The sequence below is a fragment of the Neofelis nebulosa genome, chromosome 2, assembly GCF_028018385.1.
Source record: "Neofelis nebulosa isolate mNeoNeb1 chromosome 2, mNeoNeb1.pri, whole genome shotgun sequence".
In the NCBI taxonomy this organism is placed as follows: Eukaryota; Metazoa; Chordata; class Mammalia; order Carnivora; family Felidae; genus Neofelis; species Neofelis nebulosa.
In genome coordinates, this window is record NC_080783.1 from 220,172,481 (window position 1) to 220,197,746 (window position 25,266).

Below are 25,266 nucleotides of genomic sequence, written 5' to 3' on the forward strand. Positions count from 1 at the left end.
ACTCTCAAAGGCAGACACTGGCTTTAATGCACAGTCCCTGAGCTGCCAAAAGCCAGGACGCCGGAGAGGGGAGAGGGCAGCGCCTTTGGGACCGTCACCGTGAGGCCAGGGCTGCAGAGAAGCGGGACTGAAAGGGCTGAACCCCGGGAGGTACGGCCGTCAGTAGGGCCAGCTGCGCTCCACCGGCGCCGGGGAGAGGCTCGAGGCTCGAGGCTGGGGGCGCCGGGGTCCCTGCGGGCAGCTTAAGGGCAGAACCACGCAGGGCCTCGCCGGCCCACCTCCGAGATCCGGGGCTTCGCCAGCCCCCAGGCCGGGAGCACCCTAGCGCTGCCGGGCATTCACACGCCAGGGCAGGAGCCCACCTCCGGGGCGAGGATGAAAGAGACCGCCCCCCGGGGCGCCTGGGTGGCGCAGTCGGTTAAGCGTCCGACTTCAGCCAGGTCACGATCTCACGGTCCGTGAGTTCGAGCCCCGCGTCGGGCTCTGGGCTGATGGCTCAGAGCCTGGAGCCTGTTTCCGATTCTGTGTCTCCCTCTCTCTCTGCCCCTCCCCCGTTCATGCTCTGTCTCTCTCTGTCCCCAAAATAAATAAAAAACGTTGAAAAAAAAAAAAAATTTAAAAAAAAAAAAAAAAGAAAGAGACCGCCCCCTTGTGAACAACCACTTCCCGCCATCCCCCCAGACACGTGGCCGGGCGTCCGGGGGGCGGGGGGGGGGGGGGGCCTCATAAACATGGCCGCCGCCCCGCTTAAATGGGGCCGCCACGAGGGTGCCCCTCACAAATATGGCCTCCGCCCCGCCCATTACGCCCAGCGCCGACTTTGTTGGGTCACATGCCGGAGGATGCCGGGCTGTGATTGGCCAAACTTCTGGTGCCGTCAGACGCCGGGCGCGGGCCGAGGGCCGCCGGGTCGCTGCTCCTCTGAGAAGCGTTAGGCCGGGACGCGGGGGTTCGGGCAGTGCTGGGGGCGGCAGCGCGCCGCTCACACTCATGAGGAGCCGGAAGGTGAGGCGCCGAGGCCGGGCGGGAGCCGTGCCGATGAGGCTGGGGCTCCCGCTACCCATTGTCTGGGGAGTTGAGGAGGCCGCGGTATGCCCTGGGCCGGGGGCTGCCTCTGCTCGGGACTCCCTGCCCTCGCCCTCGGGTCTGAGGTCTGAGACCACGTCCGGGAGGGTTTCCAGATCACGACCCTGGGTGGGGGGCGGGTTTGGGGGTCACGCTTTTGGGTAGTGGGGGAGGGGACTCCCACATTACAGCCCTGCGGCGGGGGGAGTCCTGGGTCACGCTTGTAGGTAGGGGCTCCCACATTACGGCCCCGTAGGCGGGCGTGGGTCCTGGGGCATGCTTCTGGGTAGGGGGGCTCCCAGATTACGGCCCTGAGTGGGGGGGCAGGTCCTGGGTCAGCCTTCTGGGTAGCAGGCTGCCAGATTACGGCCGTGGGGGGGGGGGGGGGGAAGGGGGGGAAGGGGGGGCGGGGCGGGTCCTGGGTCAAGGTTCTGGGTAGGGGGCTCCCAGATTACTGCCCGAGTTGGAGAGAGGGGTAAGGGGTACTGGGTCGCTCTTCAGGGTAGGGGGCTGCCAGACCACATCCCAGGAAAGGGGGCCTCCCTGTCCAGAACTGGTCTGGACCCCTGAGTACTGCTGCCGCCACCCAAGCCCTCTGTTCTTCAGCATGTGAGCTCAGCCTGGCCCCAGTCACCTCAGGTGCAGAGTGGGGTGGGAGGAGGCCACTGCAGAGGGGGAGAGGACTGACCCGGCACTGGTTCCTGGCACTCCGTACCTGGCGACGGACCGGGACACAGAGCACCCGGTGCCCAAGGAGCGGGCCCTTTTCCGGGCGGGGGGTGTGGGGGGGCTGTCTTACCAGCCTGGCCTCTCTTTTGATGGAATCGTTTGGCCCACATTTAAAGTTACTGGTCTGGTTGGATGCACGCATGCCATTTTAGTTTTGTTTTCTTTATGCACGTCTGTTATCGTTGTTCCTTGTGTAGATGGATGAAAATGTTTTCTGGTGGGCATTTGTGTTTTCTTTCTAGCAGTTGCTCTAGGTTTCACCGTATGCATTGTAACTTAGTGGAATCGGCTTTGTGGTGTGTAAATGGGGTGACTGATCGGTCAGGGGCCCCCACATGTGGGGCGGCAGTGGCGTGGAAGCCAGTGGCCCGGGGCGTGAAAATTCACCTGAGGCCGAACCCAGGAGCTGGAAGGGGAACCCAGGAGCTGGAAGGGCGCAGTGCAGGAGGGGCTGCTGGGAGGCAGTGGGCGGGGCTGCGGGAAGATGCGGAGGTGTGGCCACCAGTGGGATTCTCCCTTTTCGGGACCTGTGCCGGTTGTAAGTAGCCCATTGGCCAGTTGGGGCCTATGGATATTTTCGGGGGCGGAGTCGCCTCGTGGGTCTGTTTTCAGACAGGTGGGCGCTGGCGCCCTTTCTGCACCCGGTTGCTCCAGATTTGTCGTGAGACATAAAAATGTACCTTTATTCCCTTCACCCACTTTCTTGGTATGTCGGGATACCTGTTATATCTATTAGTGTTAGAAACCCAACGACCTGTTCTGATCGTTTCTCCGTGTGTGGTCCTCTCGTTGCCCCAACAGTCCTGCCCCCACCCCCGTCCTTTGTGCTGTAACTGGCAAATAAGTCATATTCCCTTTTTTTTAAATGTTTTTATTTCTTTTTGAGACAGAGAAAGACAGAGCGTGAGCGGGGGAGGGGCAGAGAGAGAGGGAGACACAGAATCTGAAACAGGCTCCGGGGCTCCGAGCTGTCAGCACAGAGCCCAACACGGGGCTGGAACTCACGGAGTGTGAGATCACGACCTGTGCTGAAGTCGGACGCTTAACCGACTGAGCCACCCAGGCACCCCAAAGCACATTCCTGTCTACGTTGTATAATGTTATTTCTACAACCGCTTAAAATCACCAAGAAAGGAGGCACCTGTGCATGTACGCTGTCGGTAAGCATCGACAAAAAGGGCGCCCTCTTTCTGTGAACTTGAATTCCCGTCCGGGGCCACTTGCTGTCAGCCTGCAGAGCTCCCCCCAGTACCTCTGGCAAGAAACACGGGCAACATTCTCTCCGCTTATCCGGAAGTGTCTCTTTTGCTTTGATAGCTTTGCTAGATACAGGGTTCTTGGTTGGCACATTTCTTCTCCAAGAACTTTGACTATGTTTGACTATATCCATTGCCCCTGTTCAGTTAGCGGTGTGTTTGTTTATCGGGCTCCCCTGGTGTTTCCTCTGCCACTTTCAAGAGTTCTCTGGTCTTAGGCTTTCAGCATTTAAGTGGCGCCGTCTGTTTACACAGCTCTTTCCATTTCTCTTATTGGGAGTTTAGTTCCTGGACATTCCTGTGTGTGAAGGTGGTTGGTTTTGTTTTTGTTTTTGTTTTTTTTCAATAACTGGGAAGTTTCAACCATTATTTCTCTGTGTATCTTTTCTCTCCTTCCCTCCCCTTCCTGGCACTCCCATTACACATATGTTGGTGCCCTTGATTGAGTCCCATGTTTCTTGAAGACTCTTCATTTTTCATTCTTTTTTCTCTCTCGTTTGACTTGCATGACCTTGGGTTTGCTTATTATTTCTTCTGCCAGTTCCCTCCAGTGAAGTGTTTATTTCAGTTCTTGTACTTTTTTACTACAGAATTTCCTTTTGGTTCCTTTTCATAATTTCTTTTTATCGTCATCATTCTGTATTGGATGCAACATTGTCAAATTTTTTATTCCTTAACTGTGGTTCCTTTTAGCCTTTGGACATGTTCATCATGGCCACTTTGAAGGCTTTTTCTGATAAACTCCACCCCAGGCACCATCACAGGTTCTTGGAACATTGCCAGCTCTTGTTCCGCTGTAGACATCTGCTTTCCTCTTTCCTTGCACGCGCCATCATTTCTTGTTGAACCTGGACATAGTAGATAGTGCAGCAGTTCTGGGTACCTGTCTCCCACCCCCACCCCCACAGACTATTGTTTATAGGCTTTTTATTTGGTGACTGGGTAGATTTCTTCTATGGGAGTCTTTTCCCCTCTCACCTGGGCAGCTGGGACGTGCCCCTGCCTGCCCTGCCTGCCCTGCCTGCCGGGCAGCCCGCATTCTCCCTGGGGTGGCTCTCATCGTCTCCTGCCCTGACCACACCTAGCGGTTAAGCTCCCAGTAAATGCCTGTTGATTGCTCAATTGTTTTCAGCAATAGCCTGGGGCATAAATTGCTCTGCCGATAATCCAGTCTAGCTGTGGCTTCTTTGAAGGCCTAGTTTCTGGGGTCAGTGTTGGATGTTTGTGCTGACCCCGGGAGGGCTCTTCCAGCTGCATTATTCCCTGGTTGTCACCTGCAGACTACCTGACCTAAAGTTTATCTTGAGGTCTCTTTCTAACTGCCTTTCTCCACAACCTCTAGTGTTCTGGAGAGCCCCTTTACGCATGAACTTTATCCACACTCCTTGCAAAAGAAGTCAGCCGATAATCCAGTCTAGCTGTGGCTTCTTTGAAGGCCTAGTTTCTGGGGTCAGTGTTGGATGTTTGTGCTGACCCCGGGAGGGCTCTTCCAGCTGCATTATTCCCTGGTTGTCACCTGCAGACTACCTGACCTAAAGTTTATCTTGAGGTCTCTTTCTAACTGCCTTTCTCCACAACCTCTAGTGTTCTGGAGAGCCCCTTTACGCATGAACTTTATCCACACTCCTTGCAAAAGAAGTCAATTCCGTAGGGAAGAGATTAAGAATTCTGATTGGGAACTCTGTTTTAAGTCTGTCCCTCCCCAGGCAAAATGTCTGCGTCAGTGCCTTCACTGATGTGACACCTCTGCCCCTGAGCTCTTGGAGGAAGGCTTGCCTCTTCTGGCCTGGACCCACCTCCTCCCAGCAGGGGGGCAAGGGTGGTGGGACCCGCCTCGCGCCTGGGAGCCCAGCGTCCTGGTGGCGGCGGTCTGGTGGCAGTCTGGAGTCCATACACCACTGAATTTTGTGGGTGGTCTTGAATAACATTCTTTTACCCTTTGCATGCCATAGGACCATTTCCAGAAGTCTTAAATGGTTTTCATACTCCTTGCCAGTTCTGTGGGGGTCAGCGGGGTTCCTTGTGCTGACCCGTTGGAAGTCAGTCTTGTCCTGCCCTTTTGGGAAACCACATTGTTGCCTGTGACATCCCAGTTTTTAACCACTCACTTGGAAGGCAGAAGACCGACGACGGGAGGCCAAGCAGCTGTCCAAGGCAGAAGAAACTGCCGGATCCCGTGTGGGAGCTGGCGCCTGGGGGGTGGCTCCACCCGCGACGAACCCGAAGCCAGCGCGATGCCATGCCGGATGTGACGGCAGCTCCTGAGCGTTGGCCTGTACCCGCCAAGAGAGCCTCTGCAGGGGGCCCGGAAGTGAAGGTTAAGGAGCCCGCCTGGGGAGCCTGGAGCCCCCGCCTCAGAGGTGAAGCTGGAAGGCATCGGGAAGCACGCGGCTGCGCAGAAGGGCCTGAGCGCTTCGGCGGCACGGAGCCAGGACTGCTGCTCCCCGGTTCCGTCCTGGGGAGCGGGCGGCTCCTGGAGCTCATGTCGGGGAGAGCCGTGCGTGATGAAGCAGGGTGAGGAGGACTTTGAGCCACGCATCCCTGTGTAGCCTCACACAGGCCCCTCGCCGGAGCCGCCATCCTCTTAGAGAGGAGGCTGTTCAGGCCCCAAGCACAGCACGTGCTGGCTGCATCGGCACTCAGCCACCCTCCAGGCCAGTCGTGTCTCTCAGCCAGCACCGAGCACAGTCACAACGGGGAGCGGCGGGAGCGGGACTCGTAGGGGAAGAGAGGACAGTTGGTGGCCTGGGACCAAGGCGGCCGTTCCCTCCTGGGAGGTAGGAGGACTTCAGGGCAGGGCAGGGAGGAGGGGCGTGCTGGAACCGCTGCAGACTCCCCCACAAGTGGCTGTGAGCCCAGACCCTGCTGCACCCGCCCGGCAGGCCCTTCACCTGGCCTGGAGCGCCGTGTCCCCGCTGTGCGCACAGGCCACGGCCTTTCCTTTTCCTTCCATCCTGAATGCCGTATGGGACGACCCAGTATCTCACGGCCTGGGGGAGCCGCCACCTCCAGGGGCCTCTGGAGACCTCCAGGGCTGCAGACGGGGATGGGTGGGACGCCACTGCAGATTTCTAAACTCGCGGTCTCCTTTTTGATTGGTTTCCTCTTCCTTCCCCCGGCCCCTCGGCTCCCAGTCCCTGCCCTTCCACCTGCATGCCGGCCCACCCTTGCTCACCACGTGCACTTGGTGTCCATTCCAGAACAGAATAAGGAATTCGTGGAAAAATGGGTGAGGGATGCCTGCGTGGCTCAGTCAGTTAAGCGAACAACTCTTGATTTCAGCTCAGGTCACGACCTCACGGTTTGTGAGTTCAAGCCCCACATCGGGTTCTGTGCTGATGGCTCAGAGTCTGCTTGGGATTTTCTGTCTTCCCTCTGCCTCTCCGTGCGTGCACACCGCTCTCAAAAATAAATATTTATTTAAAAAGAGAAAAAGCGTGGAATTCAGATAAATCTGTAGTTTAGCGAACAGGGGTGAGCCAATGCTAACTTTTCCATTTTGCCAGACGTACCGTGGGTTCTAAGGTTTACTTTTTCATTAATTCTTTTCTTGCACTCGAAGACTCTTGCATTCGGAGTAAACTGGCGGCAGACCGTGTTAGGATTAGTCCGAAGTCAACTGCTTTAAACCAGTAGAACTGGGACTGTTTCCACCTGTAATTTGAGGGAGGGAGCGATGGGGGCGGGATGCCTTTTTGGTTTTTCATATTACCTTTTATCAGGAACTCAGATACCATGTAAAAGTTCAAGAACCTTCCGAGAAGGCTGCTTCTAAACGTTTGCAGCTGGCTTAGTATGTGTTAGCCTACAAATGGAGGTATAAGGTGACGGGGACAGACTGTCCCCAAGCTTCTGAGGCCGTTGGAAAGAGTAGGTCTGCATCTTCAATCCAAGACAGTTTAGTTTGAATTTGCACAAGGCCACAGAGGACTTTCCAGAAAGGTGAAGAGGGGGGTGGGAAGGACTCAGCAGGGTTTTCTTCGGTTAGGAAGTCGCTGTGTCCGGGCTCGCGTCTCACAAGAGCGTTTTCTGACGCCTTGGGTCCTGGTCTAGCTCACAGGTGAAGTGCGGTCTTCGGTGCGCCTGAGAGCCCGCCGTCGCTCAGCCAGGTTGGCCTCTGCTCGGGAAGCCAGCATCGCCACGTCTGCCAGGACGGTATGTCAGGTGAGTCTCGGGAACACAGAGCTGCCGGGTCTCGACCGGTGTGGCCATTTGTATGCGAAATGTTCGCCCTGAGACGGGTCGTGTTAGAACAGTGTCGTGGTGCTTCGGTCCCAGAGGAGAGAACCGTGTAGCTGCTTTCAGAGGAAGGTGCGCTCTCCAGCCCAGGGCCGTGCTTTTGGAGTGTTCGCCCGTCCACGGGCAGGGGTGTCTCAGACTCCGACTCACCGTGCACCGTTGCTGGTCATTCCTTTTGCGTGGTGTCGGCTGCCATGGCGCCACGCTTCTTTAGCCCTGACCGCTTCGGGAGAGAGGTTTGCCTCTGTCTGTGCCGAGCGATCCTAGCCCACGAAGTTGCTGTAAGCTCGGCCTGCCTCGGGCCGCGCTCCGGGGTCTGGTTGGGACTTGGGTTTTACACCAACAACTAGCGTAGAGTTTCAGTGGCCTACGCGGCTTTAAAGACTGCAGTCCATTTAGTAAATCCTGGCTGTGCACCTGCTCGGGGTCACAGAACGGCTTCCGTCCGAGCAGAGATGTGTGCGACCCGGAGTCCCGCGCTGTAACTACGATACGGTGGTTTGTGCTTCCGAAGGTGCCTCAGGAAGTAGAAGGCCCCGGTGGGCGTGTGTCTAGATTCTTCCCCAACCGCCAGTTTGCATCGTGTCCCTCCGAGGGAGACAGTGACGTGACCCCATCGTGCAAGTTGTGGCAACGACGTCTCTTGCTTAAGGTGGGAGGAGGGCTCGCCCCCGGGACAGAGGCCTCCTGACTCGCCGTCCGCCTCACAATCCTACACGTGTCCGGTTCTCTCACACGCTTTTCTCTCCACAGACTTCCTCATCACACAAAGCCGCCGACAGGCGAACTTCCAAGAAGTTCAAGTATGACAAAGGTCATCTTGTGAAATCAGAATTACAGAAACGAGTCCCCAAGAGCGATAGTGCTGCTCTGCCCAAGATACCACCCGAGCGCCCCCGTGACAGGGACCCTCTGGGGTTTGCCGAAGACCCCGCGGCGCCTCCAGGAAGGGGAGCTGGTGCCCCGACAGAGCCGGCGGCCACGGGCGGCCCCCTCGGGCATGGCACCGCCGTGGGCGACACTCGCCCCGCAGAGACTGAAGACGGCCCGTCCCCGCCGGCACACGGGCCCCTCACGGGAGAGGACCCCCACGGCAGCCGCACCGCACGGGGCGGGGCGGCACTGCAGACGGATGACAGCGTCTTTCTGGACGAGGACAGCAACCAGCCGATGCCGGTGGGCCGGTTCTTCGGGAACGTGGAGCTCATGCAGGTAAGACTGGCGCCTCCGTGGCTGCCCCCGCGCGGGGCGCGCGCTTGGCCGGCTCTCTGCACCCCCTGCACGTGGCACTGCCTCGGGGACAGGCTCCGATCCCCACGAGCAGACAGACCGTCACTAAGTGGGCGCGCCCCTTCCCCATCCTCGGCGGGAGATGGTTGCCAGGGCACAGCTGCTTCTGGGAGGCCTCCTTCCCGCTCGGCCCTCGGGTGGGGGCGGGGGGGGGGCCTGGCAGGTGACTCCGGGCCTCCCCGCTTGGTCGCGGGTGGGGAGCGACTGCCCACACTTGCGGGGCGTCCTCTTCCGTTTAACCCTTGCGTCCCCCACATCAGCCGGGGGGGGGGGGGGGGGGGTGGGGACGAGTCCTCGCCCAAGAGCCGGCAGGTGCGGTGGGCCGGCGGTGGCTGAGGGAGTGTTTCCTTCCCCCAAGGACCTTCCCCCGGCGGCGGCGTCTTGTCCTTCAATGAGCAGACGAGAATTCAGGAAGATGCATTTCAGAGCCAAAGACGACGAAGATGATGATGATGGTGCAGAAGTGTAGAGAACAAAACACGAACTTGACAGTCAGTGGTAGTCTGACGGTTGAGCGAGTTCTGGGATTCACACGACCTTACCTCCCAAGAAAACGTGTCCTTCACCACACGTTGAAGCTGACCCACGAACGCCCCAGTGCAGAACGCCAGATACCTGCAGCATGGACACGTGTGACCCAGAACGTTCTCCGAGATCGTGCGGTTTCTGATATCCGTGTAGGCGGACGAGGGCTTGAGTCCCCTGAGGGGGCTGGGAGATCTTTCCAAAGAAAACTGCTCACTTAAGCTCTTTAGTTTTGATAACACATGCGTTTATTTTCCATTATCAAAATTTGATCATTCTCATGATTGAGTCAGTGCCAGTTCTTAAAGAACTCTCCTTCTATTTCTGTACATGAAGCTAATGTTGACCTTGGGAATTTTGCAAAACACATACGACTAAGAAATAAAATATATTTTGGAAGTATTTTTAAAGAGTCTCGTGTTCCTAAAACTCCATGCTTGTCTACAATATTTGAGAGTCAAGTGGGGAAAAAGAATCCTTTCCCGCCTGTATTTGTTAAGGCTGGGTCAGCCTTCGTACCTGCTCCCTGGGTTGTGGGCAGAGGTGAGGCCCGAGAGTTGAGAGCTGAGGCTGTGCCCTTGAAGGGAGAGGGCCCCTCCGTGTAGACTGAGGGGTTCCTGAGACAGCGGCGCTCAGCACAGTCCTCGCCCCGTGCAGTGCAGTTACAGAGCGGGTGGGCAGGTGAGGAACACCCACGAGGGATCCCCACGACTGATCGAGGGAGGCTGCCTGCGATTCAGGAAGACTGGGATTTTCTTGAGGAGCATCACAGGCTGTTCTTCAGCTGCAGTCGTCCCCCTCGTCCGCGGGGTCGGAAGCAAATGTCCCCCCTGTGACGCAAGGTCAGAAGGTTGGAAGTAGCCCAACTCCGTGTCACCTGCCCGCATCATCGACCTCCTTCATCCCAGCACACAGGCATTTGTCATGAGTGCGGGACGGCACATTGTCGTGACCGCTCTGCTTTACTGTTGGTTCCTTCCTGTGCCCGATGCGAGGTTCAACTTTATCACAGGTGCGCGTACAGGAGAGAACTTGGCACGTAGCCGGTTCGGGACCACCTCTGCTTCAGGCATCCACTGGGGGTCTTGGAAGGAACCCCCTGCCGATAGATAAGCGGGGGCGGGGCGCCCCAGTAGCAGGAGCTCAGTCCTGACAGCAGCTACATTTAACCGTATTACAATGTCCTGTGAGGCACGGAAGGATCTCACGTGAAAGATCATTCGGGGCAGGTAGGTCGCTGAGTTGCCCTATAAGCTTTTCGAGCCCCTCCAACACCCACCCGAGACACTGCCCAATGTGACCGTTAGCAGCTGTGACCACCGACTCTGGATAATTTTGTGGCTTATTGATCAACAAACTACTTAATAACTTGAAATTGTTGCTTATAAAGGCATTTTGACGGCAGCCAGGGAAAACAACTAACTAGTTGGGGTTACCGCGGAATTAACTAGTGATCACAGCACCTGAGGTAGTGGTGAACCACTGCGTCAGATGCCAGGAGTCTCTGTCCTACGTGCCGGCCTCTGGGAGAAGCATCGGCCTGACCTGCAGAAGAGCCTTGCTATCACGTTCCCACCAAAATGCAGAACGAAACCGAGCGTGCGCCTGGGGGCCCCACCCCTGCTCCCACCGCGTGGCCTCCTGGGGTGGCGAGCGGGCCAGAGACGGTTACTCCCAGGTGAGGGGTGCTGCGGGAAGCAAGCAGGTGTCCCCTGCAGGGACGGCACAGACAGCATGGAGCTGGGGAAACCGTGCTGTGCTCACGTGCTGCGGGACCAAGCGTTGGGCTGAGGCCCGTTGGGGATGACCTTAGCAGTACAAAAGGAATGCAGACTAAGCCCTGGGGACAAAATAAAGTTTCAGAAGGCATGGCGAAATACACGTTAGAATTACTTGTGACCTAGCAGGCCCTGTGACTGTGAATTTTTAGGAACCATCTCTACTTACTGGTCTTCGCAAAGTGCTGCCCAAGTGGTTGGCTGAGCAGCAGAGGCGTTCCACGCTGTCTTAAACGCCCGCTGCACAGGGACCTCCCACGGGCCTCAGGCTGGACGATCCCCACAACTAGGGGATCTAGCTAGGACTAGGACTAGCTAGCTAGGACTCAGGAAAGGATATACTCCCAGTCCCCGTTTATCACGGGAAGGACACTTGGGGCAAAGTGCAGAGGCCTCGAGCTGGTGGCGGAGACCTGGCTTCCCTCTCCAGCCAGATGTGGGGCAGTGCATGAGGGCTGCCGACCCGGGAAGCTCACCCAGACCTTGGGGCCGCCCAGGGTCTTGTTGGGGTCACACGAGCTTGGAATGCCCACCCGAGGACCTCGGACTTGGACCCCAGCCCAGCCCAGGTCACTGGCTGGTGACAGACACCCCCAGGGCAGGGTGTTCCTGGAGCCTCAGGCAGGCTGGAGACCGGCCTGTCCTGGCAATGGGCACTCGGGGCCCCTTCCTAAATTGCTTCAAGGGCTTCCTAGAGTGTTTGGGGTTGAAATGCCCCCTTTCCAGGCCTCGCCTCACCAGAGCCCTTGTGCCTTGCTCACACTGGTCCAAGGGCCTCCACTGCGGACCCTTCACCTCGTCCCTCCCCCCCGGCTCTGCACGCCGACTCCCTCCCTGGGCCTCCCTGCCCTCGCTCTCCAGCCAGCTCCCTCTGCCCCTCAGCTGCCATCAGAGCCTGACTGCCGGCCGCCTCCCTCCCTCCTGCAGGCCCTGGGTCTGGAGGTCCTCCCTCTGCAGCCTTGCTGACCAAAGAGCCGGCCCACAGCAAGTTGACAGGCCTGCTGGTACAAGGGACCTCCTGCCCGGACCACCCAGCATTCCTGCACCCACAGATCACCAGACTCAACACTCCCAGCCGCTACGTTTTAACTCCCTTCTTTTGTTGAAAACGGACAGCCCATGACCCCATTTGCAAAGAGGTCGCACTGCTGCTGGGCTGAAGAAGGAGGGTCCACCAGGACAGCAGGGCACGCTTCCCACGGGCCCCGACTCCCCCATGGTCTGGGCTTCCCCGTCCAGCCAGGTAAACACCACGTGTTGAGGTGGCACTCGTACGGTTCCACACAGGATCGACTCGCTCTGAGATCTCAATTTCCGAAAATGGAATAATGATTTTGGCTCAGGTCACCATCTCACAGCTCGTGAGTGCAGGCCTTCAATCGGGCTCTGTGCTGACAGCACAGAGCCTGCCTGGGATTCTCTGTGTGTCTTTCACTCTCTCTCTGCCTCTCCCCTGCTCACGCTTGCTTGCTCATTCTCTCAGAAATAAATTAAAACCTTTAAAAAAAAAAAATCACTAACCCCTATTTTTATCCTCATTTTCATCATTCCCAGTGAGTGCAAACTTTTTTGATAAGTCTTTTTCTGAAAAATCTTTATTGCTTTTTATGATTATACAATAAATGTAAAAATTCAAATATTAAAATCTGTGTGACTTTAAAAAATGAATGTTTAAAGGATCATGAAATAAGTGATCATTTCAAAAACTTCAAGTATTATAAAATACATGATTTAGAAAATTGGCTCTTTAAAATCCAGTACCCCCCACCCACCCACCCACCCTGTCCCCCAGGACTACTGCCGTCCTGACGGTGTGTTTCCTGACCGTCTTGTACACGCTAACACGTGCGTGTGACATACACTCACGGGCTTTTATAAAACCAACAGATTGTCCTCTGCATGGTCAAGCCACTGGATGCTTTGTGCACTCGACAGCTTCCCTTTTCCGTATGAAACACACAGAGCTGCCACGTGGCTGTGCCTTATGTCCACGTGGAAGACGAACCCAGAAATTAATGGCCTCTGACAGCTTCTGAGCCACAAAGCCAGCGGTTTCCCGCGGTTCAGCACGATACCACAAGCAGGACTCACCTGTGGACAGGCATTCGGAGGGTTTCCCGCTTTCTGCCATCATAAACCATACAGCAGCGCGTGTCCCTGCGCGTTCTTTACGAACATTTCACCCTGAATGGGTCGCCACTCTTTGGAGCATCCGGAAAAGTCCAGCAGATACAGCCTCACATCCGCCCGGGAGCAGAGACCCAGCAGAGAGCTGACACAGAATGCCCGTGCCTCGGACCAGTGCGGCCACGTCGGGCCTGACGCTGCGTCTCTGCGGGGGCCGCCCAGCAGGGCCGGAAGGGCTCCTGAGCCAACCGCGCGCCCCAGGGCACGGCTAGCCTGTCCGCTGGCACTCGGGCCGTCGGAGGTGCGAACACAGATTCGGAAGTGTAGCGAGGTCAGAACTTGTAGGAGGGCTCTGTGAAGCCCTCCAGGAACCACTGCAGCGGCAAAAGTGCAGTACCAGCGCCCAATGGGAGGACGTGCCCGCCGGGGGAGGAGGCGCCACGCGTGGCCCATCACTGGCACTTGCGGGCCGGCTGCCGTCTCTTCGGCTTCGTCTGGGGTCTGTAGATCCTGCGTGCGTCACAGCTGAGCCCGTGGCTGGTTTTCTTATGGCAGGCGATGTGGACCAGCTTCAGGTTGTGTGCAGTGAAAAGCAGGCTGTAGAAGTACTCCCAGGACACCTCCCTGCCGGCCCGCTCCGCAACGGCGGCCTCCAGCGTGGGGATGACAGTGCGCCTCTTTTCTATTCTGCAGGGCAAGGCGACACAGGGTCACGGGTGCTGCCGGCGTCCCACGGCCCCTACCAAGTAGCCTGCTATGGCAGCACGGGGATACGTTGGAGGGCTTCACCCGGTCGTTGTGGCCCAAATGTGAGCTGACGTTCGGGGGCGTACAGGAGGACAAGTGGCCAGAGGTTCAGGTTTCCAAAGGAGCCGCACTTGGAAACACGCCCGAGGAGCAGTGGGGCAGTGACCCCCCCTCTGGCCGCGGCTGTCAGCAGGGGCAGCACTGGGGGGACGGTCCTCACGGCACGCGGCCCCAGGGCCAGCAGCTCGAATGTCTCACGGAGGAGGGCTGGCGGCGCGTGTTTGTAAGTACTGGGAAGTACACAGGGAAAGGGGGTGGAGCCCTATGCCACCCGTCCCCACCGACACCCGTCTCCGTGGTGACACAGGAGCACCTCCCCAGCTGAACCGCAGAAGTAAAGCTGAGCCCCTGTCCTCCCTGGGGAGAGTCATAAGGGCCTCCTGACGTCTGTCTTCCCAACCGCGACCTTGTGCTTGTGTGTGTGTCCACTGGAGACAATCGCGATACTGCTCTGTGTAAACCTGTTCTGCTTCCACACCATTCAAAGCCCGCGTACGGACAGGTAAAGCTTGCGAACTGAGCTTGTAAACACGAGGAATAGAAACAAGGCCGGGAGGGCCACTGCAGCATGCTGGGCCCACCTGTCCCTACAACACGGGAGAAACAGTGAAGAAAAGGGAAAAGAGGTACAAAGCTGAGCAGGTGAGGGCTCCCCACTGCCAGGAACCCAAGTCCACACTTGATCCGCAGGGGCGAGCCACCCTCCTGCAGCCCACTGGGGCTCTGGTCCCGACAGAGGCCCAAGGGGAGGGCCAGGGAGGTGGGACCGAGACCCCAGTCCAGCCATGGAAGCGGCAGGGGCGCCCGGGGCTCCGGGAGGGAGGAGAAGCCACCCTACCCTCTACCTACTGCTGCCTGCCCAGCCCCAGAACAGGGGGGCGCCCGTTGACCCCGACCGCTCCTGTGGCTGCGCGATGCTGGAGGGCTGGCTGGGGGCGGCCTTGCTCGCCATGGCGCCTTTCACCCTCAAGGAGGCCAGGCCAGGGCCCTCCCCACTGACGCCAGCACTCAAAGAGAAGGAGCCCCAGCGCGCAAGCACGTATCAGGCGTCCGCTGGCGTCCTGTGTGCTGGAGCCACATGGCCGAGCCTCAGTCAGCAGCGGGAGGGGTGAGGACGACACACAAGGTAGAGGCCCCAGGACGCGTGATTCGGGCGCACCAACAGCATGACCATTTCCACAGTCACCAGGAAACCCAGGACCCTCGGCTCACCGTTCACACAGACCCACAGTCCGACTGCACCTGCCACAGGGGACGGGACCCAAGCCAGAAATTAATACTCCGCTGTTTCAGAGCCACGGGAAGCCCTGGCTTTCCGTGAGTGTCCGGCAGAAACAAATGCAAAACCACCCTGTGGGGACACGACAAGCCAGTGCACAGAAAACACAGTCCCCACTGAGGGTGGACTCTGAATCCAGAAGCACAGATGTCACAAGGAGCACACCGCAAAGGGCGAGGACCCCCGCGGAGGACGTGGGCTAGAGCACTCTGAAACAGACCGCTGAGAGGCCTCGGAGGGCTCCCCGACACCACCCCCACAGCACAAGGGAGACAGGACGAGAAGGTCCAACGTGCGGCCAGCGGGAGCTCCAGAGAAGCCGGACAGAGAGAAGCTGAGAAGGGGTCACTAAAAAATACTTAGGTGTTTTCCAAAACGAAAGAGAAACTTGTCTTCAGAACAAAGACAAGCCCCGGTCAGAATTTAAGGATCTAAACCCACACACACGCCATGTTCAAAGAGAAAGGGAAAATCTGAAATGTCTGTAGAAAAGGCAGAGAACAGGCTGTGGGCAGAATTCTCCCGGGGCAGACGCCGGGAGAGTGTCAGCACGTCTTCAAAGTTCTGAAGGTGGGACACCCACCGCCCAGAACTCAGTATCGCTAAATGACCACGCAGGAGTAGAGGCCAGAGGGACATTTTCCAAGACCAAAGAACATTTAGTGCCCACAGGACCCTCCTGGGAGAAACGAGCCTGAAATAGCACAGAAAACCGGAAGTCAGACGCGTGCGGAGAAGCCGGCCGATTTGCCAGAACACAGAAGTACTGTATTGAGACAGAGAAAATGCATCTGAAACCAGGGTGTCAGACGACCCTGCTCCGGCCTCTGCTGCTTCGTCTGCACTCTGCTCCAGGCTGGCCTGCTCCGCCCCTTGAGTGCTGGGACCGCCCCCAGATCGATGTCCCCACGCCCCAGCGGGGCGCGGAGAGTAGCCGACAGATGACCTGGAGAACCCGGCAATCGTCTCTGGGTGCTCGGTGCACACCGAAGGGGTGAGACCCAGCACCCTGCCGAGAGGGGAGCGCAGCTCCTCAGCTCGGGCACCAGGACAGCCTCCTCACCTGAACGTGCACCCCAATCCCCAGCACCCGGGTAATGGTGTGCGGAGCCCGAGAATCTGCATTCCTGACCAGTCCCCACACGCTGAGGGCGCTGCCAGTCCACGGGCCACACCCACATGGCCACGCAGGTCGGTCCCGCGTGCACGCTCAGCCCAGGAGGCTCTGTCATAGCGGAAGGTGGGCGGCCAGAAGCGCCTACCGGGATGGAAACGGATATTCACATGATACTCTCTTGAAAGAGCGAGGCACTCTGCACCTGGTGAAACGAGTGCACGAAACCCACAGACGCATCCCCGTGAGCGCGACATGGGACGGAAAAGCCCGGCGTAGAGTCACCACGTGGGCCACCACTTACGTCCATTTCAAATCACACCTACAGGGTAAAGGCCTGTGTAAACAGGCATCACAGGGACGCTCGCAAATGGCAGCAGAGCGGTTCCCCGGCGAGGACAGGGGTGCATCCAGGAGGGGTGGAAAGTGAGCCTCAGCTGTCCCTGTGATGTGCTACATATGTGCAAAGCCACCTGTCCCCAAAGTGATAGAGCCACTTGAAGGGCACTGGAAAACCTCTGTCTTCACAAAGCAGAGACAAGGACATCATTACGTTCCAGAAAAGAGTCTGTGAAGATAACACAATTTTACTTGTGCGCCTTTTTTAGAAAGAGCTTGTCCACGTGGAAGAACACTGCTGCCGGCCTCCACGCACCCCGGTGAAAGCAGGAAATGCCCCGCACACAGTAACCACCCAGAGCCCCCGCTCTGAGCACCTCCTGCTTGGTTGGGGCAGGACACCCCCAGAGTGCGATGCGGTGAGAGCCACCCACTGGGCCCCACAGGTGGAGCCGGACGTGACCGAGGGGCCACGTACCAGGTCGCACGCACATGGACAAGGACCTGGACCAGCTCCTGTCGGAGGCCCCCACCGTGGAGGGCACCTAATCAGGCAGGTTAGGAGTGGGCACCTGCACCCATCCGCACGCACACCCAGGACACCTTTGGGTCCACAACCCACAAGCTCGGCACATGAAACACGAGGCAGCCGGCAGGCAGGCCACGGACGCCACGGCAGGGACAGGCCCCCGCAGGTGCCCCGTGGGTCTGTGAGCTCAGTTCTCAACAACAAGCACTCCTGACCTCTGCGGAACCCGTACTCACATGTGGTCCAGGTTCCACGTACTAAAGAGGATCCGGCTCTCCCTGTTACCGTAGGGGTTGATGGAGTGTTTGGATGCACAGCTGTCCACGTCAAAGGGACCCTAGGCAACAGAGAGCAAGCTCGGGTCCTCAAAGGGCCTTACCTTGGGTCTCAGGCAAGCGGGAGGAGCTGACTGACGAGCCCCCGGTAGGGGACTTAGTCCTGGTAGACGGTGTGCTGCTTGGGGCGATCAGGAACCCTGTCTTTGGAACGGTGCCCCCTTTCCCTCGTTACCCCCAGTAAGACACTTGTTAGGAATGCCGGATTCCCAACCGAGCACCTGCTGGGTCCCACACCCGCCTCCAGGGCCTGCTCCGTACCCTCAGTGGCACTAGAAAAGCCACCAGTGGGGACAGGGCATTTTACTGGAAATGCATGGGGTCCAGGAGGCCGGGAAGGAAGCGTGGGCAGTGGAACAGCCCCTGCCGTCCTTGCAAAGGTCGCCGGCCCCAAGCCTCCAGACTGTGACCCTGGTCCCCAGAGGTGGTAGCACTTGTTGGGAAGCGGTATCTCTGTCATTTATCCGAGTGTCCGGGAGGAGGCCCAGGTCACTGCTCCCAGCTGCTGCCACCACACCCCGCCAGGGAGTGGAGTCAGGCCACACTAACACCCGAGGGGTCACATCTGGCCACCAGTCCTGAAATCTGAGCCGTCACCTAGATGGCTGCCCGGGGACACACCACGTTTCAGAAGCTCCGAAACCGTCCTCTCCTCTGCCCACCACCCTTCTCCCAAGGGGGCCAAGTGGTGCCCTCCGTCCCCAGTGCCCCGCGTACTCCCTGCCACTGGTGTTTCTCGAAGGAGGGCCCTGGCCCGCGGCAGCAGCACCGCCCGGGAAGCGGGCAGGAGACCTGTGAGGAGCAGCTGGGGGCCGGGAGGCGGGGGGTCTTTCCCGGCACCGTCTGGGGGTTCCAGGGCCACTGAAGCCAGAGAACCACGAGCTGAGCTGATGCCCGGAGGGCCGCCCCGGCCCCGGCCCCCCGCTCACCTGGCAGGAGAACCAGCCTTCGGGTGTGCAGAGCCGGCTGTCCGCCTGGGCTCCTCTGTCGAAGTAGCTGCTGTGGTACTGCTCCGCCCTGAGCTTCCGGCACATGAGGCCAACAATCCGGACGTACTCCTCCTGAGCCTCCACGCCCACCGTGGAGGCAGAAGCGCTCACCTTGAAGACGCCAAGGGACATCGCTGAAGGCTGGCGCGGTCGGGGGACTCCGAGTCCACTCAGTGCCACGGCCCTCGGGGACCCTGCCGCCTGGGGTCCCAGTGCGCTGAGTTCACACGGTCCCTGGCCGGCCAAGCCTGGCCAGCTTCTCTGGGCCCGTGACGTGCAGCCGGGGTCAGGGTCGGCCACATAACAGACTCAAGCTCCGGGAGTCCTGGCCCCATCTCCCTGGCGCTCGCCGCTGCCACGTGGGAAGAAACCCGAGAGGAGGCGGGCAGGTGAGGAACGTCACCCGCCCGCCACCCACGCTGCCCACTCAAGCTGGAGGGAGGCTCACAACAATGCAGCCAAACGCTGAGCACCCAGGGGAAGCAGAGAAAGACCCCCCTCCTCCCCACGGGGCTCCTGGTCGAGTGCGAGCAACAGGACAGCAGACACATTAACAGGGCACAGAGGGCCCGGCAGGGTCTGTGTGGTGCCGAGGGGGTCACAGCCTGAGAGACAGGCCGGGGCGGCCAGGGCAGGAAGCACGCTCTCGGCAGCAGCAGGGGCAGGCAAGGGTGGCCAGGGTGGAGCGGAGGTGGGAGGACAGAAAAGGTGGGGGAGCCGGGCCGGACCACAGGGGCCTCCACACCGCGGTCCTGAGCTTTCCTTCTCAGTGGAGCACAGGCCGTGCATCGTCCTGCACCATAGACCCTGCGATCTACGGTCCAAGAAACGCGGGCAGGCGTGAAGGGAGAGGGGGAGGGGGCGGGGCAGGAAGAACCTCTGCAAAGTCAGGGGGCAAGACGGCCTTGGGACTGCCTTCCAAGCACACGAGCACAGGGGCAGCCCCCGCCCCCAACACGCCTCTGCAGGGAGCACCCAGCCTCACCCCTGCACGGAGGGCCCGGCGCAGGGGTCACGGGATCTTGGCCTGGACTCCCGTCCACTCTGAGGAGCTGACCTCTTACATGTTTCATCCTTACAGAAGTCAGCGCCCGGGGAACGCACCCCACCTCTGTCCCATCATATGAGGTCGGAAGGCAGCTGCACAGACCCCCACCCTCACGGCAAAAGGCGAGTGCCACGGGACCAAATTTTCCTCTGAGCAGGACGGGATACCGCTCCAGCTCTGCCCTCCATGCCGCCAATCTGCCCATGGGCTCTGCTTCTTCGCTGAGGGGGCAGCAGGACAGAGGCCACATCGGGCACAGATTTCTCTGGGGACGGACAGCCACGTCCAGTGGGAGCACCGAAGCTTTAAATCTCCATCTGTGTTCGCTTCTCGGATCTCCCAGGGGGGCGAAGGATGTCATCTCCTTCCTGGGCCCGTGGAGTCAGAGCTCACACCCACGACGGCTCGGAGCACCCCAAAAGCAGATGCAGCTCGGCCCTTCCCAGTTCTCGGAGGTCAGGCCCCCCACCCAGGGCCACAGCCTGGAGACAGAAGTGTCCTCGTGGGGAAAGAGGCCAGGACCCACCCACGTGGGCGTCTGTCACAGCCAGTGCTGGATGAAGACAAGTTCACGTCAAAATCCAACCACCTGACGGGTGATGACGTTCACAGGTCGGTTCTATTCAAAACCCACACTGAGACTCCAGCGCAAAAAGAAAGGGGGCCAAGGCCCCAGGTGGGGCCCCAACAACCCCACGGGGCGCCAGCTCGGGGCAGACGCCAGCACCGTGCGGAGTGCGGGGACCGGCCGCTAGCTGCACCCCAGGGACACCGCGAGCTGGGCCCCGGCAGGGCCGTCCGCCTGCAGAGGCGCGTAGCTCCAGGCACCGTCTCCACGCCTCGCCTCGCCCCCGTGCCCGCCACCGCACACCCACCTCTCTCAGGTAGCTCCGGATCCGGCTCTCACAGCTGTACCTCAGGTAGCCAGACTTATTCTTGAATCGAGACTCCAGACCTGCCAGGAGCAAGAGAAGACGAGACCCCCCTGGAGTCCACGGCCATCCTCTCCCAGGCTGGGCAGGCTGTGAGCACCACCCGCCTCATCTGAGAAACGTGCTGATCGTGTCCCGCCCGCGGGCTCCTGCCCTCTGCCTGGAGAGGGTTCTCTGGCCCACCTGCATCGTGGGCATCTAGACACCACAGAGGGGCTTCAGCTCCAGGCACCCGAACCCCCTCTCCTGCAGTCCAAGGGCGGCTCCGGCGGGCCTGAAGGCCGCGCCCCGAGGTGGACGTGCCCAAGTGTCCACGGCCGGGTGACAGACAAGCAAAACGCGGTCCGGCCACACCACAGAACGAGATCCAGCCTGAAGGAGGGAGATCCTGCAGCACGCGTGCACCCGAGGGCACTGTGTCTCGTGGAGCAGGCCAGGCTCAGGAGGCCGAGTCCTGTGTGATCCCCCGGGGGAGGCCCCGAGGGGAGTCAGATCCAGACCGGGTGGAGGGTGGGGGCTGGGAGGGGACATAAGGACGGCTGCCGTTGAGGAACGTGAGAAGGTTCTGGAGACGGATGCTGGTGGTGGCTGCACGCCACAGAGAACGTGCTCGACCCTAGACCGTACGCTTAGAATGATTCAGACGGAACACGTTACGTCACGTACGCTTTCCCACAGCTGACAGAGTACTCGAGTAAGGAGGCCAGTCCCGGGGCCTCTAGCACACAGAAGCCAGGCAGGCCCCCCGCCCAGGGACTGCGGTGGGACCTGGTGTCCCCTGCGTGGCCAGCTCCCAGCAAGACCCACCCCTGCTCCGGGCCCCAGAGTACCTTCAAACCACGGCGGATCCTCGGCCCTGGTCTCGGCCTCAGTGTTCTCGCTGACAGTGTGCAGGAGGTCGGCCAGCAGCTTCTGCCGCAGCGGGGCCTGCTCCCCAGAGAGCAGCTGCCGGGCAGCCTGGATGAGCCCCGCCTGCGGCTTGTGGAACGCGTGGAGGAAGTGATGGATGTCACTCACATCTGCCACCAGAAGAGTCACAGACAGAAAAGCCGGCGGTCCTTTGAGCGCTGCGGTGAGGAAGGGGTCTCCGCACGCCCAGCATCACCACGCTTCTGGACCTGCCAGACCTCAGGGGCGTCCGGGGCCCCGGGCTTGCCCGGATGCCAGCTAGCCCTTCCCCTGGGCCTGGCTGCCCACCCCTCAGCGTGGGGAGGGGCCGGATGTGGAGGCACGACAGCCGGTGGGTCGCTGCCCTTCTCTTCCCCAAACGAAACCTCCCACGTCTCTGGGCCTCCTTCTGGACCTCCCTCCTGGAGCCTCCCACACCCACCTGACTGCAGCCCAGCCAGCGCTTAGAACCCAGTGGAACCACGGTCTACCGTGACCCTTCGTGACACCTTGGCCAACAGAAACGGCAACCCACAGAAACAACGATGCTCCCACGGCCCAGCGGGTCGTTCCGGGGACGAGAGGCTGTTCAGTGCTCGAAAATCAACCAGTGTAAACCCACCCTTCATGGGCTAAAGAAAAAGAGTCACATAATCATATCCACTGATGAGAAAGGCAGGAGGGAAACGCTTCCGGGCCCAGGGCTTGGTGAGAAGTTTCCAGTCTTCACGTGCAGAGCATGAGCACAAAAGGAAAGCACGGGCAATGTGGGCTTCATCAAAATGGAAAACTTGTTCTGTGAAAGAGCCTGTTCTGGGGACGTAAAGACAAGCTACGGAGCAGGAGGAAGTCCCTAGAAGCCACGCGTCTACCAAGACTCACATCCAGTACGTATCCTGAGAAAAACCCGAAACTCAACAGTTAAAACTCCAATTAGAAAATGGACAAGATACAAACGGACAAAGACACGCCTTCTGGGCGAGGACGGGTGGACAGCCCGCTAGCCCAGGGAAAGATGGTCAACCGCACTACCAGCAGGAACACAAAGCTGTCCACACGGAGACACCTTGCACGCCCAGCAGAATGGCTAAAATAGAAGAGTGGCGAAGCCAGAAGTGGGGGAGGCTGCGGAGGCCGTGGGACAGGTGTTCCCACTCTGGAAAACAGCCCGTTTCTTTAAAAACAACAACAACAATGTGGGGCGCCCTGGGGGGCTCAGTCGGTTAAATGGCCAACTCTTGATTACGGCTCAGGTCATGATCTCACAGTTCATGGGTTCGAGCCTCACGTCGGGCTCTGCACTGGCAGTGTGGAACTTGCTTGGGATTCTCACACTTCCCTGCTCTCTGCATCCCCTACTTGTGCTCTTTCTCTCTCTCTCTCAAAATAAATAAATAAACTTAAAAAAAAATATTGAGATGCGATCCCAATCCCTCATGATTCACACACTTGAACAAGTCCGTGTTTCTTAGTCTGTTCATTTCGCTACCACGAAATGGGAAAGAAAAGGAAAAGCCAGGCAGGCTCTCAGCCCTGTCCTGCCCAGTCCCCACCTCCTGCAAGGGGCCATCCCAGGAGGCATCACAGTGACTCTGCTTTCTGGCTGCCCCTCTAGAAGGACAAGGCCCCAAAGAGAGCGCTTGCCACCTTGGGGCAGACACTAGATGTGACTGCTAACAGCGGAGTCCCAACCGCAGGGCAAAGCCACACGTACACCACTCTAGGGCCCCTTTCTGTCCCTTCGGCCGAAGAGGCAGATATCTCTGTCTTCAGGGCTCCCACTTCCTGGAGCACCAGAAGCATCTTCTGAAACTTAAGCCACTTTGCGCAAGAGCCAGGAACGCACACTCGCTCTGCCCCTGGCCTACAGCTCCAATGTGCAACTTGTCATCGAGCTGGTTCTTAAATCCGGATGCCCCTAAAGAATCACGCCTGGAAGCGATGGCTCTGATGGGCCCCCAACGTGACAGCACATCAGCAAACACCAACAGAGCAGACAGAGCACAACCTGAGCCACCACCGCTCCCTTCGCACGGCCCGACGACACAGGATGGCGTCTCTCTCTGGCTCTGCCTTACCCACAAACCTGTGCAGGCCCCAACCCCTAGATCCCTCCCTTCTGCCTTCTGGAGTTACTAGGACACCCAGAACGAACATAAAATTCACATAACCTAGAAAAGACACCTAAAACACCCAACTGGACAACCGGGCTCCCGACTCGGGGCTCCCCCCTGGGGAGCTCAGAGCGAGAAGATTCTCCGTTTCCCTGGCTGGCCCCCACAGCAGGCCCTCAGCACCTCCAAAGCCGGGCCGGCTTCCCCGCCACTCTCCCACGTCCCCACCACTTACAGCCTTGCCAGGTCTGGCCTGAGGTGAGAAGCACGAGTTCCGAGTTGTCAGGAACACTCGAGAAGTAGTCTCCAGTGAGCTCAGTGCCGTCTTCGTAGAGGCACAGGCGGGAACCGGTGATGGGGAGCTGTGGAGAGGGAGGGTAGGGCAGGAAGCTAACGTCTCGGGTCTCGGGCCGGCCGCCTGGGAGCATTAACCTGAGGCCCTTCCACCTGCGGTCCTCACAATCAGAAAAAAAATATGTTTCAAAGAATCGTGCCCGGGGTTACACGTCGTTCAAAAATATGACAAGTCACGTAAAAATATATACATAGCGGTGTCGACTCCACAGGATTCGCCACACAGATCCTTTCAAAACGGGCTCCTTAAAGGCACTTAAAATCCAAGCCCGTTTCAGAAAACGATGCCTGACTGCTTCCACTAAGCCCATAAACACACCCCCACCAATGAGGACACATCACCCGACTGGTATCAGTACACGCCGCTCAGCACACTCTGTTTTCCTGGGCGATGATTGAAGCGAACATCTTCCTGAACATGACTCATTGCCTCTGGCTGACGAAGTGTGAACGGCACACGGTCCGCTGGTTTCCTAACACTGTCCCTCACCCTAACCCTCACCCTAACCCTAACTCCTGACGCTCCCACCCCCACACGCACACACACCCACAACCCGCGCTGTTCCAGGTCCAGGTCAAGACAACAAATACAGTGAGACTCCAGTGAGAATGAGGGCTGCAATCCCTGCGACAACAGTGCTGGCCTGTGAACACAACTCCTTCACTTCACGGAAGGGGAAACTGAGGCCCAGAGAGGCCCACTGACTGTGCCCTGGAGCACACAGCAAGTTAGCAGATATGCACTGGAACAGGGAGTCCCAGAATCTCAGGCCAGAGCTGCCGTAATCTTCACGGTCAGAAGAGGGAGGTGTTGCGCCAGAACCCTCCAGAAACTCCCGCTGAAGGGCTGAGTGACTACAGGAAGAAGTTTGAGGAGGCGCCAGGTCCCATGGACCCCGGCCCGGGGCACCCGCAAGTGAAGGCACCCGAACCCCGGCCCCGGGCACCCGCAAGTGAAGGCACCCGAACCCCGGCCCCGGGCACCCGCAAGTGAAGGCACCCGAACCCCGGCCCCGGGCACCTGGAAGTGGAAGCACCCCTTCCGCAGCACCTCCTGGTAGCTCCTCCCCGCCACCCCAAACTTCTTCGTCCTGTGCAGAGCCCGCAGCTTGAACGTCTTGGGCTTCCGGAACACCGTAAACATCCTCAGGACCTCCGGCCCCGCCGGCGGCACCTGCCTGGCCGGCCACTCAGGCTGTTGTTCGCCCAGGACCCAGAGATCAGCTGAGCGGCGGGGATGCGGAGCTCGGTGGGCTCTGCGACCGAGACCCGGGCCGCGCGCTGTCCCCCCGGAAACTCCATTACCCAGAAGGCCCGGGGAAGCAGAGGTGCAGCCCCGCCTTGCGCGCAGACGCCGTCCTTCGGGGACTTCATTACCCAGAAGGCCTGGGGAAGTGGAGCGGCAGCCCCGCCTGGGCGCAGGCGCCGTCCTCCCCGAGACTCCATTACCCAGAAGGCCCGGAGAAGTGGAGGCGGGGAGACCCCGTTTTGTGCGCAGGCGCGGCCCAGCCCGGCCCGTCTGGTTGTCA

General features: G+C 59.2%; 2 protein-coding genes across 10 annotated transcripts; one reads left to right on the forward strand and one right to left on the reverse strand.

Moving 5' to 3' along the window:
- Positions 1-872: 872 nt before the first annotated feature.
- On the forward strand, positions 873-9,506 carry C2H1orf174 (chromosome 2 C1orf174 homolog). 4 transcript variants are annotated; one of them, XM_058719332.1, is made up of 5 exons: positions 873-1,005; positions 7,104-7,214; positions 7,804-7,941; positions 8,043-8,501; positions 8,938-9,506. In XM_058719332.1, the coding sequence occupies exons 1-5, from the start codon at positions 991-993 to the stop codon at positions 9,046-9,048; spliced, it is 834 nt and encodes a 277-aa protein (XP_058575315.1). In that variant the 5' UTR covers positions 873-990; the 3' UTR covers positions 9,049-9,506. The 4 variants fall into 4 exon arrangements, with proteins under 4 accessions (XP_058575315.1, XP_058575318.1, XP_058575314.1 ...); XM_058719331.1 differs by lacking the exon at positions 873-1,005 and adding an exon at positions 2,763-2,954; XM_058719335.1 differs by lacking the exon at positions 7,804-7,941.
- Positions 9,507-12,386: 2,880 nt separating this feature from the next.
- Positions 12,387-25,132, reverse strand: DFFB (DNA fragmentation factor subunit beta). 6 transcript variants are annotated; one of them, XR_009258477.1, is made up of 9 exons: positions 23,929-24,239; positions 23,619-23,838; positions 21,212-21,448; positions 20,325-20,404; positions 18,342-18,512; positions 17,314-17,414; positions 16,532-16,777; positions 14,295-16,353; positions 13,585-13,696 (listed from the first exon to the last, which is right to left on the reverse strand). XR_009258477.1 is itself a non-coding variant. In XM_058719341.1 (7 exons), exons 1-7 carry the CDS (start codon positions 24,879-24,881, stop codon positions 13,462-13,464), a joined length of 1,074 nt encoding a protein of 357 aa, XP_058575324.1. In that variant the 5' UTR covers positions 24,882-25,132; the 3' UTR covers positions 12,387-13,461. The 6 variants fall into 6 exon arrangements, 3 of the variants coding, with proteins under 3 accessions (XP_058575324.1, XP_058575327.1, XP_058575325.1); XR_009258478.1 differs by having other exon boundaries at positions 14,295-16,041; positions 16,159-16,777; XR_009258476.1 differs by having other exon boundaries at positions 14,295-16,777.
- Positions 25,133-25,266: the final 134 nt, after the last annotated feature.

Excerpts from the sequence above, each read along its gene's own strand:
- C2H1orf174 (XM_058719331.1), top strand. The coding sequence starts at position 2,892 with ATGTTATTTCTACAACCGCTTAAAATCACCAAGAAAGGAGGCACCTGT. Across the intron at positions 7,215-7,803 it reads CTGCCAGGACGGTATGTCAG|GTGCCTCAGGAAGTAGAAGG; the intron begins GTGAGTCTCGGG and ends GTGCTTCCGAAG. Across the intron at positions 8,502-8,937 it reads GGAACGTGGAGCTCATGCAG|GACCTTCCCCCGGCGGCGGC; the intron begins GTAAGACTGGCG and ends CCTTCCCCCAAG.
- DFFB (XM_058719341.1), bottom strand. The coding sequence starts at position 24,881 with ATGTTTACGGTGTTCCGGAAGCCCAAGACGTTCAAGCTGCGGGCTCTG. Across the intron at positions 23,746-24,758 it reads AGGGGTGCTTCCACTTCCAG|CTCCCCATCACCGGTTCCCG; the intron begins GTGCCCGGGGCC and ends CCCTCTCCACAG. Across the intron at positions 17,415-18,341 it reads AAGGCTGGTTCTCCTGCCAG|GGTCCCTTTGACGTGGACAG; the intron begins GTGAGCGGGGGG and ends TCTGTTGCCTAG.